A 16397-nucleotide genomic window follows, 5' to 3' on the forward strand; every position below is an offset into this window, starting at 1 on the left:
TCTCTCCACCATCAATATCAGTAACAAGTTTTGGCATTACAGTTACAAATTATATTGCCCCAATTTAGAGCAAGAGTATAGGCCATAAATTACATATATGCCATTAATAGTAGTTAAAACTCTCTTCTCTACTTTAACACGAGATTACATATATGTCATTACTAGTAAAAGTTTTGCGCTTAAATAATATTTTCCTCTGTCAGACTTTGCAACCCTATCACTGTGCACCTGTCTCACATCAATTCGAGTTTTGATCGAACATGACATGTAATGCCTTAAATACATAAAACAAATGCGAGTTTCTTCTCTTCTTTCGCTAAAATCATTATTTTCTCGGATAGCTCAATCAGACACTAGAGATCGATGTGAATTGTAAATACCATGGAGTCACTCTTTCACAATGATTTACTTGACTAGTAGCACCAAAGAATATCCTAAGAGAAAAATTATGAAATGAAATGTGAAGATATCTTATTTCGATTATTTCTAAGTGGGCCTTATATTCACGTACGATGAGAAAATCAAAAAAGTAAAGTGCTCGAATCCGTCTCTTCCACGTGGTCATCCACTAATGAATTCGCATACGCCATCAAAATCATTCAGATTGGAAAATTTGATTCGTCCCACGCTCATCGTGTCCAATGGTCCCAACTGATAGGATTTATTAATGGACCGGCTTGATGGATTTATTGAATCTTAGGTAAAGATCGTACGTCAAAACTCAAAAGGCACCACACGTTGCAAGTGCTAACTTAACTGCTCGAGCGTGCAATTGACCATCGCGTCGTCGTCCGATTCGCAACCACAAAAGTCCGACCCCCCCACGACACATTTTTTCTCACTTGGACAACAACCCACGAAGTTTCCAGGAAAGTTCGAAAAGCTTAAGATAAGTCTCCCCAGGCTTCAATATTAAAAGAGAGATCCGCATTGCACGAGAGCTCGCGCTCGTACGCAGTCGTATACGCCAAAAACGAGAAGTTGGAAATGTCCACCGCCCGTCCCGGTTTTCTCAGATTGACTAGTCTTTTTATCTTGTCCCGACAAACTTATCGACCCAATGGATCAACGATTGCTATTATTTTAGAGGTGTAAAAAGTAATGGTTTGCGCACTTGGCGTGGGTCCCATTATAATCCCAAAGCGAAGAAGAAAACAACTGTTGCTGCGTCGCGTTGCGTGGGACTTGTGTTGGGATGCATGTTCGATGCTCCCCTCATCGGTCTCCTCTTCTGAATTTCTTATGTATCGGGTTAGTCGTAAGCCCGTCGCTATTAACTATTAATTAAAGAAGAAAAGGGTGCTTGGCGCGCTCCGCTCGCTTCCCGCCAACCGCCTGTTTTCGATGACTTCCTCCGGTCGTGGCGTGTTAAGTCTGAGGCCATATTGCGCTACGAACGTGCTGGAGATATGCTTTTTGGTTGAAAAATGCTGCTATAATGGCAAGGCTACTGAATTTGTTAAGAAGAAAAGGCAAAACCTTACCACCTAACTTGATGTCATTACCTCAAAGCTGAACTGACAACGTCGTCCCCCGATGATAATATTATCGAATCTCTGCCTATTCTAATCCTTCGACCCAAGTCGTAAAGTACAAAACATATCGCACCTTGAGCGCACGACGAATCGCCAAATAAAAGGTCGAACGCCAAAAAAGTAAGCAGACAAAGCGGGGTGCCAAGGGATAACGGTATAAAATCGATGTGTTCAAAAGCGTATATGCTTATCTGAAAGCTGGACGAGCATACACTGCTCATTCGGCGCTTCATGGCGACCTCTTTTGTTAGGAGAAAGATCGAGATTTCATACCTTGGCTCCGTTCATATTTTTAGCGATTTCAACTAGACGCCTTTTATATTCTCGAGTATTCAAAGAAAGCAGCAGCTCCTTTCGTCTTTTATTCCAGTTCCCATGTATTAAAATGTTTACTTTATACTATCCACCCCATTGGTGGTCGCGTAGTTTGCATCAAATCCTCGCGGTCGCTTGTGCGACTCACCGTGATCCAAGAGAGGTGGATCCGCTCGGGTCGCCCCGAGTTTTCGCCGTCGGCTGTATGGGAGTTTCTGAGTCACCAAAAACTCATTTCAAACCTACACAAGTCCTTAAACTTCTCACGGAAGGTAAAGGCAGGAGAACCGCTCAGGGGTGAGTGCTCCCGTACTTGCCTTCCCCAGCCTCTCAGTCGGCTGATAAAAACATCGACTGGAAATTAGGGAGGTTCATTGTGGTGAAGATAAACACCACGTCTGGAGCAATCTAGGCTACGACTGGGCTGGCATGGGTAACCAATCCCTATGCTCGCCCGGCGTGAATGGGTGAGGGTGAAATACCCTCTGCTGGCTGAACATGCCTAACGGCACTGTTCCAAAAACCAACAGGTTCAGTCAATACTCCCGGATTTTGGAACAGTGCCGCTTGCAGCGGGATGCAGTGGGAGTTGAAGCTTTATGCGCGCATGCGACTTGTTTTCTCCATGGACGGAGAGAGAAGACGGAAAGCGGTCCTACTCTTTACAGCTTTTCGCGACTGTCGTACATGGCGTGGAAACAAGGACATGTCCCTCGCGTCCCGATGGAACACAGCCCACAAGTTTCAATCATGGAGGTGAAAAGGATGTAAGACCATGAATTGTCACTTTTGCTGCAAGAACACTGGCAACAGACTTTCAAGGCGTGATTTAATCGTCTCGTCTCAACGGAAGAAGAACAGCTTTCGGAAGATCGCCGGAGAGGCGACCTCTTCTTCCCCGGCGATCTTCCCCGTCGGAATGGGGAAAGATTTTTTCAAGAATGGCAGGAAGAGAAAAGTGTCCTGAATCTAGAAGAGTGTGCCCGAGACTTTCAACCGGCCTTCCGAATTAGGAAACCCATTTGAGAGTTTGACTTAGGACCGTGGCAATAATCGACCGGGTAAAAACAAAATTAAAAGAAAATGAAGAATACATCCGATTTGGGAACTCGATTGGACCACATTTAAGCTCCTCCTCACGTTGTTGATAAATGGTTCCCCTTATCCCCAACGAACGTACTTCGGATAGCATGTTGGGATCGCAGATGAACCCTGCAGATCTGGGTCGCCGACAGATTCGATCGAGCGAGCGAGCGAGCGAGCGACCTTCGATAGATCCGAGGAATCGTATCTAGTCCTAAATTTAATGCCCGAGAATGGAGATTCAATCATCAAGTCGAGCAAATGGGGTCGTAGAAAATCGCATCCGGATATAAAGAACCCAAAACACAGAGAAAACAAGAGTCCCAAGTTCCATTTTTAAGTTCACTCGCGTATGTACGGCAGTGAGAGAGACACAAAAATTACAGATCCTCCCATCACAAAACAATCCTGGCCGTTGATCTCTTCCTTACCCAAAGATCTCAACCCTCGCCACCCGACCGAGTTCCGTCGACATCATTTTAAAAGAGGGGAAGAAAAAGCACGTAAAAGAAGAAGGCAAAAATAACAACGGCGTACGGTACGATCATCAGTAGCAGGAAATACCGACCGACTGACTGACTGACTTCAGATCCTTATCGACTCTATAATATGATGCATTGGATCGCGACGGTGATGACTACGATCGTCATCATCATCTCGGCAGCTCCATCATCCGAGTGAAGTCCTCGAAGCACACGAACCCGTCCCCGTTCTTGTCCACCTCCGAGATCATGCGGCGGCACTCCTCGAGCGTGCACCGCTCGTCCCCGAACGCCGCGAACACCCCGAGGAGCTCCTCCGCCGTGATTTTCCCGTCGTGGTCCGCGTCGAAGAACTCGAACGTCTCCCGCAGCTCGGCGTCGTCGCAGGCCGGCCCGCACGCCGGACCCACCCGGCTCAGCAGCTCCTCGATGCTCACGGCGGCGTCCTCCCCCTCGCCGTGGCACCCCACCTCGCTCAGCATCACCGCCACCTCGTCCCGGCTGCCGAGCCGGCTGAGCAGGGCCTCGAGCTCCTTCCGCGAGAGGATCCCGTCGCCGTCCCGGTCGATGAGCCCGAACGCGCGGGCGAGCTCGAGGTTGCTGCCGGCCCAGACCCCGCCCCCGCCGCCGCCGCCGCCGCCGCCGCCGCGGCCGAGGACGCTGGTCGGGGTCAGGGACTCGCCCTTGAGGACGGAGGAGGAGGATTCGTCCGAGGAGGAGGAGGACGACGAGGCGGCGCCGAAGGAAGGCGTTTCGGAGCGGGACGCGACGGATCGGCCCTTCCGGGACCCGAAGAGGTGCTTAGGGCTGAGCTTGAGCGCCTTGGAGGTGATCTTGACGAGCCTCATGGCGAGCTAGAGCTAGAGAGAGAAAGTGAATGCGACGGTAGTTGAGGAGAGAGAGAGAGAGAGAGTGGAGAAAAGAGAGAGCGGTGGTGGAAAGTGGTAGGAAGGTGGAGGTGCTTAAATGATGGAGTGGGGAGTCCGGAGACTGCAATGGCAGCAGCTTCCGCGAAGCTTCGTGTAGATAATTTCTGAGAGGTATTTATAGGATGTGAATACTGCCCTGGGCCCCACCCTGGAAGGACAAAAAAAAAACTCCAATTTGGGTATTAGTAAATTTTATCTCTCTTTTTTTTTTTTTTTTCTATTCCTTTTCGTAGTGGGACAGTTGGACTTTAAGCACCTACTTAATTTTCATTTATTTACATTAACAAGTGTCCGCAATACTTATTAGGTACGTTCCACATTAGGATATTAATTAAAAAATGGTATGAAAAATGCCGATATAATGCAAATTATATTTTTTCATTACCCTTTTGCTGCGGACTAATGATCATAAAAATATATAAATCGATTGTACGTTGAAAATGCATCACTGTAATAATTTGTTTATGAGTTTTTCATTTTTCTCTCTCTTTATGGTTAGACAAAACTTGTAGTGATTCACGATAGACGACTCCAATGATTGGTTTGGCCTCCGACATTAGGAGGAAAACACTTCGAACCACGGATATCGCCAATTAATTATCATTATATACGTGTTATCAATCTCGTCACAGTTGATTCGATACATACAAACATACATTTTGCTTTTATTTTCTATTGCTCAATTACATCGCATTTCGCTATCATGCCCCGGCATAAAATAACTTCTGCAATGTTCGAAGGTGTTCATTAAAATGCGAGCAAGGTGGTTGCCTGCTTTCTTGCTTTCACCGCGAAAGCGACGCTTCTCGGCGTCGGTTGCCACCTGGAAAGTGGCTTCGGATGTTTTTGCCACACGGGATGGGATGCCCTTGAGAAGACACTATGGTTGCCAGCGCCCTTCTAAGCAGAATTGTGAATTCAGATTGGAAAATTACCCAAAAAGGAAAGGGCTCTTGAGGAATCCTCAGGAATCTGATTTCCTCATGGTTGCCAGACAATGATTTGGATGAAGAGGTGGGTGTTTGGACTTTGCTGACCCAAATAATTGGCATGCCTTTCTAGGTAGAAAGAATAAGGAAATTTGTCAAAACCAAAAATAATAATTATAAAAATTAGAGGAGGAATAGGAAAATGATATATATATATATAAGTATGTATGTATATATGTGTGTGTGAATCATACTGGTTAATTCAATAGAAGAGATAAGATACTCTGTGTCGTGATTTTTCACAACATGTTAATCTTTTAGATAGTAAAATGCCATGGTTGATAGAGCCAATCGAAGTCGATAATTAAGAGTCCCTCGTCTTCTAGAAAATAATAAAGGCTAGATAGATAGACTCTATTTGAGTTTTTCTGTGTCACGAAATTCTTTATATTTTAAGTAGATGGTTTAAAAGGTAAAAAAAAAAAAGAGAGAGAAAAGAATGGGAGATCCAATTTCAATTTCAGGGAACGCATGTTTGTAGCATGAATCTAATTCTTTATCATGGGTGTTCTAAGCAACAAAGATACATTGATTCCTCGCGTTAAGCTTCAAGGAGTGGAAATAAAGAATCCAAAGATGGCATGATTCACATGGACTAGACTTCTAGATTTGCCCACCAACTTGGAATAAATTGATCCATTTTTCTTTTAAATTCCTTTTCATTCTTATCTTTGTAATCACAACAATATATTATTTGTGATCGAGAATACCGTCGTGTGAGCGTTGAAATAACATGTATGCCGTGTATAGTAATAAATCTCACTAAACTTTTTTTCACTCGATGACATGATGATGCTATGTGAGATTTCTCAATAAATTAATTACAGAATGTGGGAGTACGAGTCTCGCGTGTTTCAATACTATCGAGCTCATATGATTTCACATGAATTAGAATGAGATTGGATCAGATTCGTAAGAACCGACCTCTACCCCACTTACCAAGTATATGGTCCGCTTTTGGTTACATGACTCATCTACTCCATGTCCTCATGATTTTGTTCTTATGGATTTCGCTCAAAAAAGGCCTCATTGTTTATTAAGACTGATGCTACTCTTTATATAGTACATTACCTCACCGTCTTCATATGATGTAGGATTCGATTCATTTTATCTCCTTCACCATTTTCGAGGTGAAGCCGCACTCCATCTCTCGTAAAATCGGGTCATTATAGGATTAGTAAGGGATGGGGTTGAAGGCGAGTAAGGTGAATGAGTTGACATTAGGCTAAGCCAAGAGGCTACTAATCCACCTGATATTTTTGGTGAAAACCCCCTGTTGAATACGTGTGCATATTCCAAGCATCTTCCAAGGTGCTCTTCAAGTTTTATCGAAAGGACATTAGTGGCAATGTCGACGGGTCCAATTTCTCCATTTTTCGTCTGCTCGGTGGTGGTGGGGTTGTGCACGTCTAGTTCATCGACCCGATCACTTGTGGTCGAAAATCATTATCTGTGCACCTCCTTATGATAAATCTACGACGCCGTCCACTTCGTAAACAGGAACATTTCTTGAGATTGATGGAGACATCGGGTTACATGACGTTGCGGGGACGTAAAAAAAGAGTTGGAAAATTCCGAGAAGGATGTTTCGCGATGCCGTCTTGAAGATTGCAATATCTCCTATAGAACTCGCAGGCCGACGCGATAGGCACTAGCGAAAATCCCGTCAACACGACACCATGTCTATGCTCTAATCTTCCACGCTTAGTTTGTCTACTGGGCGATGGATGAGCACGATTCAAGCCTTGAAAATGCTCAGGTTAGTGTGGTTGGACAATCACGAATCAACTTCAATACGCGTCCCAACCCCAGAAGGTGCACATTTGCCATAGAATGGAGGACGTGTTCACGTGGATTTCGAATTCTGTGCAAACACCACGTCGCTGTATGGACCATCGGAGTTTTATTACCAATACTAATAAAATAGAGAGCAAACTTCAATATAATTTCTTTTTTGGAAAAAAAAAAAACCCTAATCGTATAAAAAATACGGTAGATCTTCTTCAATCGAGACGAACAAAAGACGTGCGTTGATATAAATAAACGAGCCTAATACACATGCATTCTCTCGAAACTTTTCTAATTATTATATTCGGATGTGCACAATTAACCTGCCCCTTTAATTTCTTCGATTAAGTACTATTTAATTTCCCTAAAGCTACGACAGCATTGTACTTGTTTGAAACGACATAAGACGAGGTCGTCTTTCTAGAATAACAGGAAACAAGAGAAAGCGAGAATGGAAAAGCAAAGAGGAAAAGAGACGACAAAGGGTGGTTTAAACCGTTCAAAGCGAACGCACGTTCCGAACAGCGTCGCTTGGGAATTTTGAAGGTGCTGAACAGCGCGACGCCCTCAAAACCTTCGCCTCCTGTCGCCGACAGGAAACCGCACGCCGAAAAGTTTCGGCCCACAGACATTTGATACTAACTTAAAGTCTTAAACTACTATTCTTCGTCTTCTTCTTTTTCTTCTGAAGTGCCCGTTTTTCATGGATTTGTCTAGAATCTCATGACCCTTTTGCTCGATTTTCTACCGAAGTTATCGATTCGATGATGGAAATTATCAGCATAGAGTTACTGGTATACTGGTATACGTAGAGGACAAAGCCCGTGCATCGTGGATGTGTAGCTATTGCGACATAATATATGCACATTGTCTATTTCATAGGATTGTAGATGAATCGATTTTCTCTGTATTTTTTTTTTTTTTTTTTTTGAAGAGAAGTAAAATGTACGTTCAAGTTTAGAATCTCGAGTATGAGCAAGTGATTTTCAAGAAACATGGCTACAATGGCAAATCTTATTCTTTATGACTGTTTTTTGGTTGGTTATATTTTGACGTCAGCGAATGTTAGTAGAATGACGGAAGTCCCTGACGTAAAAGAGAAATGCATTAGTTGGTGAGGGAGGATGCAAAAAATGGAACTCGAGACCCGTTTTGGTTCTGAGTAAAAATTGAAATGCAAAACTATATGATTCGATCCACCCATGAGCAGCTGCATTGCTATTTGTTCTCTCCTACTTCGATGCGGTCAAGAGTTCGAATTCCCGCATTACTATCACGATTTAAGTAAGTGGATTGCTAAACCAGCTTCCTCCAAGATATAGTCATCTAAATAGTAACAGCGAGATCCGACGGTGCCACCGGGCACCGGCGGACCACGTGACCCTGATTAGCGTAAGTGAAAGAAGGCTCTGACGAATCCTCGATTACAAAAAAAAAAAAAAAAAAAAATATATATGATTTGAAACTCTATCTAAACAAGATAATTAAGAAATTTACGTCCTTCCTTCGTTTTCTCACTCATTGTATGAGCAAGAACAGCTGGTCAACCTAGTCTCGATCCTAATTTTGAAGTCATCAAGATCGTTGTGGAGTTTAACTCAAATTATACGTTTCTTTTTTCTTTCTCTTTTTTTGAGCAAGAACTCAAATTATACGTTTCAACTTGATATTTTGTAAGCCGACTACTGCTCAAAGTTCTTCGTACACACGGCCTAAACGACATAAGCCAGGTGTCACTCACAGGCCCATATGCTCATCTCTGATCTAGTACTGACTTGTCGTGTTCGAATTCTTTACTTGACTAGAATCGAGATATTTTTTCACCATAGCTGCAGTAAGTCAAGCCAAAGTCTAATGTGACAACTGTTCACAGTACCAAGTTCGACAAAGTTTAAAGTATGCACGGAGCACGAAACAATGAAAGTTCATGTAGAGTCAAACGAGGGGCGAAACCCGTCTTGCAATCCGAGATCCGTGAAAGCAAAACCCATCATTAAATAAATGCGTTTGTCCTTCTCCGAAAGCTGTAAAGCGCGAAAAACCAGTCGATCACTTTAAGCGTGTAAGTAATTTCGTCGATTAAAACCAGTTTAGCCAGGTACCGTATCTTATCGATTGCCCGTGCTGTAAGCTAAGACAGGCTACAGCACTGGTTGGAGCCACAGACGGGCCCACTCAAGGAATTCCCATTCGAAAAAGAGGTAGCATGATTGATTGACGGATTGGTGTCCATTCTTTTTCACGGTCGTTTTCAGATACTAGCTGGTAGATGGGGATTTTGCTTGGAGCTAGTGCGCAACCTCCAAACGAGGCGATTTGGACATTTCCCACAGAAAAAGCTGTCCCTCCCTTGGACTTGGTCCTGTGAATCTGCACGATATGGCTCACCATTCCGCACTCAGAAAAGGCCCTCTCCTTTCCAGATACTCCCAAGTCGGCATGGAGAACCACCCTTTTCTGCAACCGAACCGTATATAAAAAATAAAATAAAAGTGCGGTCCCGCCCTGTGCTGAGCTCATTGTATGCGACGGCATTCGTATCTCTAGCAGTATCTTCGTACCCTCAAAGATTATGTATTGATGGGTCGCTCTCTATGTAATGCTCTCTACGACGTATCCCGCTGATGCTCAGGTAAAGGGAAACGTAGAGACAAGATATGCATATATGTATACATCGCACGCATTAGACGACAGTTACTTAGACATCGCATGAATCCATAATGACGACAGCTTGAAAATGATCCGAGTAGGCGTGTTTGATCATCAGAGCCTTCCCACTCGTGAAGCTGAGATTACCGATTAATGGCTTAATTCATAGCTACTTGCACGCTAGAAGTTGAAGCAGCAGCACCGGCCACTGTGTGAAAAGGTGAGATAATCATTTATCTATTCAGTCTCATGCAGATTAGACATGCCCCGTGAGAAATTTTTGTCCATATACTTCGAATTTCTGCATCGCAGCCTTCAGTTAGATCATAAAATATACAGAAAACAGTCAAAAAAACGCGGTCAAGTGTGGTATCATTTCACATGGAACCCCCTTCATCCGCCTTATCAGTAAAATGATGGCTCACTTCTGGTAACATCATCGTGATGAACTCTCATAATTATCCAGATGCATCATCTAAGCTCTCTCAACATGAGCATGAAATCCTAAACATGACGGCAGGTGATATTGAATGACTTGAATCAAAATGACAAAATGTGCATACCACTAAACATTCCTAATTTTTAACAAGCTACCTCATGAGCAAGAGAGAGGAGCAATTTCTAATTCAAGAACAGAAAAAAATTCGGAGTTACTGACTTCTCGACCGCAGATTGCACCACCTATTATGCAACTCGACTCACTCTAATGCCGAAAAGCAAAAACAGCATGAGGAAATTCCTATGCAACCTCAACTGTTCAAGTTGGCTTTGATTGGTGAGCAGCATATGCAAACGAGAAATGAGACTCAGAGTCCACTCATTGAGGTCGTGAAGACGCTCCATCTGCATGGATCTGTTCATTTCTGTAATTTGCATCATCAGCATGACCTGAGATGTTATTGCCATCTAGAGTAGTAAGATTTGAGCCGCTTTCACCGTTTGTATCGTCATCGCTAGATTCGGATGCCGAACTCACATCCATCTCCTTCTCCGGCGAATCCAGTTGCAAGCATTCAGGGACTTCGCAACTGCAGTCCCCACTTCTATTTGGCGATGCCAGATCCTCCCTTCGCACGACGTTGAGCACGAACCCATCAGGAACCCTTTCTGCCTGTAAAAGATCACCTTCATTGACTGTTATGCTCGAGCTGTTTCTAGTCCCTAGATCCCTCTGGTCAAACTCCATTCCCTCTGAACTCCGGTCTGGTGTGGTCACCCGCGAGGTTTGGACAAATGGGTCTCTTCCCATCTGAGCATTGATGGAATTTGGACTTGGCAACATCTTCAGTTCAAAGTCAATGTCCAAATTCTGGACATAATCGATGAACTTATTTGCTGATGCAGTCCTCATCAATGGGCCACCTGACCTCGTCCACGAATTCAAATCAACATTCTCCGATTCGCTGTCGCTTCCGTCATGCCTGTGAGCCAGTATATTTCTGCCTGACAATCCTCCTGATGCATGAAAACCACTTCCCTGAGGATGTAAGGAGGAAGTCACATCATTGAGGATATATTCCTCCAGGGATCCTGTTGAGTTTTCTCGAGCAAGGCAATTCCATGAAGGGATTCTCCTAGAAGCATTGAACCTGACTGGGTTGGCTAAACCGTGAGAAGAAGCAGCTGCTGCTCTCTCGGCGCTTCTTTTGAGCCTGCGCATGTGGTTTAGGACCGCAACACATTCATCAAGAGCAAGTTCAATGCCACAATTGGCTTTTATGGCCGAGAGCTTCTCCCAAGTGCACCTCCTCCCCTGATTGACCGCCTTTTGCAGTTCCACAACAGATGGATTTTGTAGCATCTTTGAGTACTGGCCATAAGGAGAGGAATAAGAATGAGCAACCACTCACCAACCCACTATAGCTAAAAATATGTAATACTTCCAGAAGAATTAAGGACCCATGTTACGATACAATGATATGCTGTTACATCTGGTTAAAAATTTCCAAACACTTAAAGAGCTTCTGCACAGAATGCAGGACCTCAACAATACCAACAGTAGGCACATACCTGAGCAAGTGTTGCAGGCATAACAACCGTGACATCACCCTCCCAATCTTGAGCAAACAGCTGGGCTATTCCTCCCAGAGGAAAACCAAGTTCCAGGACCTGGTTGCATCTATGTTTTACCTCCATCTCAGCAAGGTGAGCAAGCTGCACAACCAACCATGGCATGTCATTTTCATCTTAGGACAGACTAACTTTGATAAGCAAACATGAGCGCATCAAGTCAGGCTGAGAAAACATGCTCAAGCTCAAAAGGTCCTGATTGTTAGGAGGTGAAGCACAGATTATATTCAGTAAAACTAGTAAAGCAGTAGATTTTTACAATGAAACATGACGTTTGAAATGGCATGTCTGCAGCTCTATTATTTACTACTGACACAAACTGAACACATCACTCAAAAGATTAGGAATTGATGTGCCACTTTTAGTGAATCTGTCGACCGACTACTAAACTTAAGCGTCCACAATTAGGTGAGGTATGCATATGCCGGCATGCCCCCAGAGGACGAAGATAAAGGAATGCAGTGTCCCCTGATAATGGTCGGAAAAAGAACATATCAATCTGCACAAGCAACTCAAGCAACAAATAACACAAGCACTGTGATCCAAATCGAGAAGAGGAGTTCAGATAAGAACACCACAGGATGCATGTTGCACCCCATGGAGACATACCTTGGCTGCAAAGTTTCCTCCATAAGCTCTAACAAGTTCCTTGAGCCTTAAAAGTGGTGCAATATGAGGGTTTGCCTGACTGACGATGAAATGATTGACGTTGAACAGCTCTTTCAGCTGCATCATTGGCAAATCAATCTCCAAGCTACCATCCCTCCACCGACGCATAGATGGGCCTGAACCCTCCTCTGGTTCTAAATTAAATGGCGGATGGTATGGAACAATTTCTCCGCTCCGATCCTTCGCCATTAGTTCCTGAGCTTCAAAAAGACCAGGGAAGGCACAAGAGGCGGTCACTGCACTCCATATCACCACGTGAGGCGAAGTCAAGTAATTGAGGCATCTAGGGGGCTCATGCTTCCTTGGCGAGCACACCGTTATCCCAAGAACTCGTCCAGTCATGTCATATGCTTCTTGAAACGTAAGATTGCTGGTGAGGTGCCTCAACATCCATTGCAAGTGTCTGATCTCATGAACGGCTCCTTGTGTCATAACCCTTTTCACAACTGTAAAAATGCCACCTAATTGATCGAAGAACTGCAACGAGTGCAAAGAATCCTCAAAGAAACTCTGGAGCTCAGGCCAAGACCTAGTTGCAACGACGGCGCACATGACGGATCCAACACTGGAGCCTGCAATTATTCTAGGTAAAAGCTTGTGCTCCACCAACGTTTTCACCACGCCAATGTGAAATGCTCCGAGGGACGCTCCTCCACTCAAAAGCAAAGCCGTCCTGCCAAAGGCATGCCTAGTTTCGTGCATGAAAGAAAGCTTCTCTTCCAAAGAGAGCTCTTCAGAATCTGATTCGCACACCATTCTTAACTGTGTCGACACCTCATCGATGTAGTCCTTTATGAGCTTCGGCACTTGAAGCCTCCCTTTGTGAAGCTCGGGATTGCACATGTTGCCAAGATTTCTCACTAGATCGGCTCTCATGCAAAAGATGATATCTCGCATAGATCCCTCCTGGCGACGATGGCGGAGCTCTTGAAGCTTATTCCTCACCAGTTCTTCATCATAAAGGTCACAATCATTCATCCGTGGCGTCTCCTTATCAAGCATCTTCGCAGCATGAGCCCACTCCTCGTAGGTCAGCGCGGTTCTCATCATATTCCTCCAAAACTTCCTCCGGTAGGCCATTTCGGCCCTCACTTTTACATTGGTGTACCGTTTCAACAAGAAAGCAACTATGGTCACCATCGCTAGGATTCCTTGCGGATTTCTTGGATGCAACCAAGAAAACACTGGGGCCACCATGGCTCTTATCCTATGGTAGTAAGCCAAAAGTACACGCAAGATTTCGTGTTGCAGATGGAACAGGGATTTACAGAACAGAATCCTAAAAGCAATCGTTCGCCCCATGATTGTTGAAGGGCCGATGGAGAACCGATCGACAGTCGCCTCATTGCTTATATCCATGCCTCAACGCATAAACTCTAAACCCTCTATTTCCTGATATGTCGAACTAAACTTGCCAAATGAACGGAACGGGAATAGTTTCGTAATTCTCCAAATGGCTCAGTTGTGCAGGGAAAGGTGGCGGCTTTCCTGAGAAATAGATTTCTCTTCTTATAGAGGAGAGGGGGAAAAACTTCAAAAAGGAGAAATTTGCGAACTCGCGCTTCTTACAGAATCTTAATGAGACCAAAACGGGAACCAAGCGACCAAATTAGATTTCATTCCTAACCTATAATCGCCAACTAATCAAACCTCAACCTAAGACCACACGAAGATAGCAAACAAAAGGCAATATCAACAAGCTTTCTTTATACGTAGGAGGAACTCGTAACAGAAAGAAACGTAGTTCGCAAATTCGTTAAAGCCCAAACAAGAACGGAACCACGAGCCAATCTGACCTCAAAACGCTCGAAACCTTCAGGACCCAGCATCCAGGATCAATGCCATCCGCATCCAAGATCCCAACCAGCTATCGAACCGATCCGCAAGAACCCAGATCAGCACCCTCCGAGGCAAATGCAAAAATAAATAAATAAAGTCTTTTTAAAATGCGGAGTGGCAGAGAAGGGATGGGGTTGGCATCGGTGGGGAAGATGCAGAATCTCGGGAACGGTGAAGGAAGAGATAAACATTATGGGAGTGACGTAGAGTCGAATAGGCAGAGACGTGGGGCGACGACTTTGGATGGATTGAAGTCGACAAAACTGGAAAGCTCCTCCCCCATCCCGGCGATTCAATCCAAAGGGGGAGCGGAAGCGGGAAGAAAAGAAGAAAGCACTGCGGATGACGAAAGGGACTCTCCCTTTTTTTTTCTTTCTGGCGTGCGCTGCGAGTCAAAGAGCGGTTAAATCTGGGAGCTTTCCATTTATGGCATGCGACGCTTGACAATGATGTCCCCGATGTTGCGGCTCCGTGTCGGGAAAAAGTTTAATGATGTAAGCGAGGGTCCGATCTCAAAGTTTTCGCCGAAGAAGAGACAGAATTCAACAAAGACGACATGGCGAGCATAACTGTAAATAAACCGAAAATGGGTGGCGATTTACCCCGGGAGGAGAGGGAGGGATTTGTGTATTTTCCTTCTTCTTTTTTCGAATTCTGTGTGGATTGTATATATTCCTGTGCGCCACATCTTATGAAATGGGACGTGATAGTTTCAACCCCCTACAATTACATCCATCCGATTTTTACTAAGGAGACGAAATTACCCTTTGTTATTCAGTTGAAACGCTTTAAAGTGATGAATTCTAAATTAATTTCAAATTCATGACCAATTTATTAAATATAATTAATCCATATAATAACTCAACCGGTCATATATGATTTAAAAATAAGTTTATCATCTATTTTGACAAGTGAAGATGTCCACTTATTTTTATAAGTCAGCTCATCCGAATAAAAAGTACTTACGAAAGCGTGGAAAATGAAACATGAGCACTGGCTCAAGATATTTTTGAATCGATCTTACATACATTATACAACTCAGTAACAATTTTTTTTTTTTTATTATCCAGTGTGCTCTACTTTCACGGTGGTCATTGTTTGAGAGACTTTTCATACAAGTAATGACACTAGAAAATAAAGAGAAAAATGACAAAATAATTGTTATAACTTCTGTTATAAACCCTTAATAAAGCAGAGAAGCAGCAGAAAATGCGAGTGTTGTTTCGAAGCTATTGAGCCCAGACCAGTAGACAGTAGATACGAGGAAAATTTGGCATTACATTATCTGGGCCATGGCCCATCAAAAGTGATATTTGGGGAATTGGATACTTGGATTGAAGAAGCTATCGAGCCTGTCATTCGTAACCTGGTCCAATAAAGAAGATAAACATAGAGTCTTAATAATAAAATAATTTTCCACCCCTAGTAGTATTGTTAATGAAATTCATTCATTTTGAAGATCTAGACAATATACGGATTTCTCGATACGATTTATATAGATTTCCAATAGACCAATTCTAATTTTCAAGGGTTAAGCACGTCCAATTTTAGAATGGAATGTAGATTTTATTAATAGAAGTAACATGATATTTCGTAATTTAGACAACATATGAGTTTCTTGTTATAATGTATGAAGATTTCTAATAAATCAATTTTAATTTTGTTCTCCCCAGAGATATCTGTCATCTATTCGTACCATTTATCAAGAAACTCGCATCAAGCGAACATGGAAAATTAATAAAAACACACCAAGTTGAGATGAACTTAATGCATCAAATTCAAAGCCCTTAATTCTGCACCCACAGGATCTTGAAACGAGCCGACTGATTTGTATTTTCGACCTAGAAACTTCTATTTTGCGAAACAAGGCACGGGCAGAAGTAATTTCAGAATAGGAAGCTTGTCTTTCCTAGTACTTCATATATGGAAACCCAATATTACAAGTCAATATGCGCAACGCCGCACTGATTGACGTACGAACGTGGAAGCCAAGTCACGTATTCCGCCTGTTTCGTCCCTATAAACTCCGCCGCCGTCTCCGAAAAGCCC

At 43.6% G+C, this 16397-nt stretch overlaps 2 protein-coding genes across 2 annotated transcripts; both read right to left on the reverse strand.

The window, feature by feature from the left end:
- Window positions 1-3442: 3442 nt before the first annotated feature.
- On the reverse strand, window positions 3443-4429 carry LOC104444452 (probable calcium-binding protein CML36). Its single transcript, XM_010058131.3, has one exon. It carries the CDS (start codon window positions 4261-4263, stop codon window positions 3586-3588), a length of 678 nt encoding a protein of 225 aa, XP_010056433.2. The 5' UTR covers window positions 4264-4429; the 3' UTR covers window positions 3443-3585.
- Window positions 4430-10269: 5840 nt separating this feature from the next.
- Window positions 10270-13935, reverse strand: LOC120290870 (triacylglycerol lipase SDP1). The gene is made up of 3 exons (XM_039307463.1): window positions 12450-13935; window positions 11781-11924; window positions 10270-11580 (listed from the first exon to the last, which is right to left on the reverse strand). The coding sequence occupies exons 1-3, from the start codon at window positions 13866-13868 to the stop codon at window positions 10588-10590; spliced, it is 2556 nt and encodes an 851-aa protein (XP_039163397.1). The 5' UTR covers window positions 13869-13935; the 3' UTR covers window positions 10270-10587.
- Window positions 13936-16397: the final 2462 nt, after the last annotated feature.

The sequence above is a fragment of the Eucalyptus grandis genome, chromosome 1 (genome assembly GCF_016545825.1).
Source record: "Eucalyptus grandis isolate ANBG69807.140 chromosome 1, ASM1654582v1, whole genome shotgun sequence".
In the NCBI taxonomy this organism is placed as follows: domain Eukaryota; kingdom Viridiplantae; phylum Streptophyta; class Magnoliopsida; order Myrtales; family Myrtaceae; genus Eucalyptus; species Eucalyptus grandis.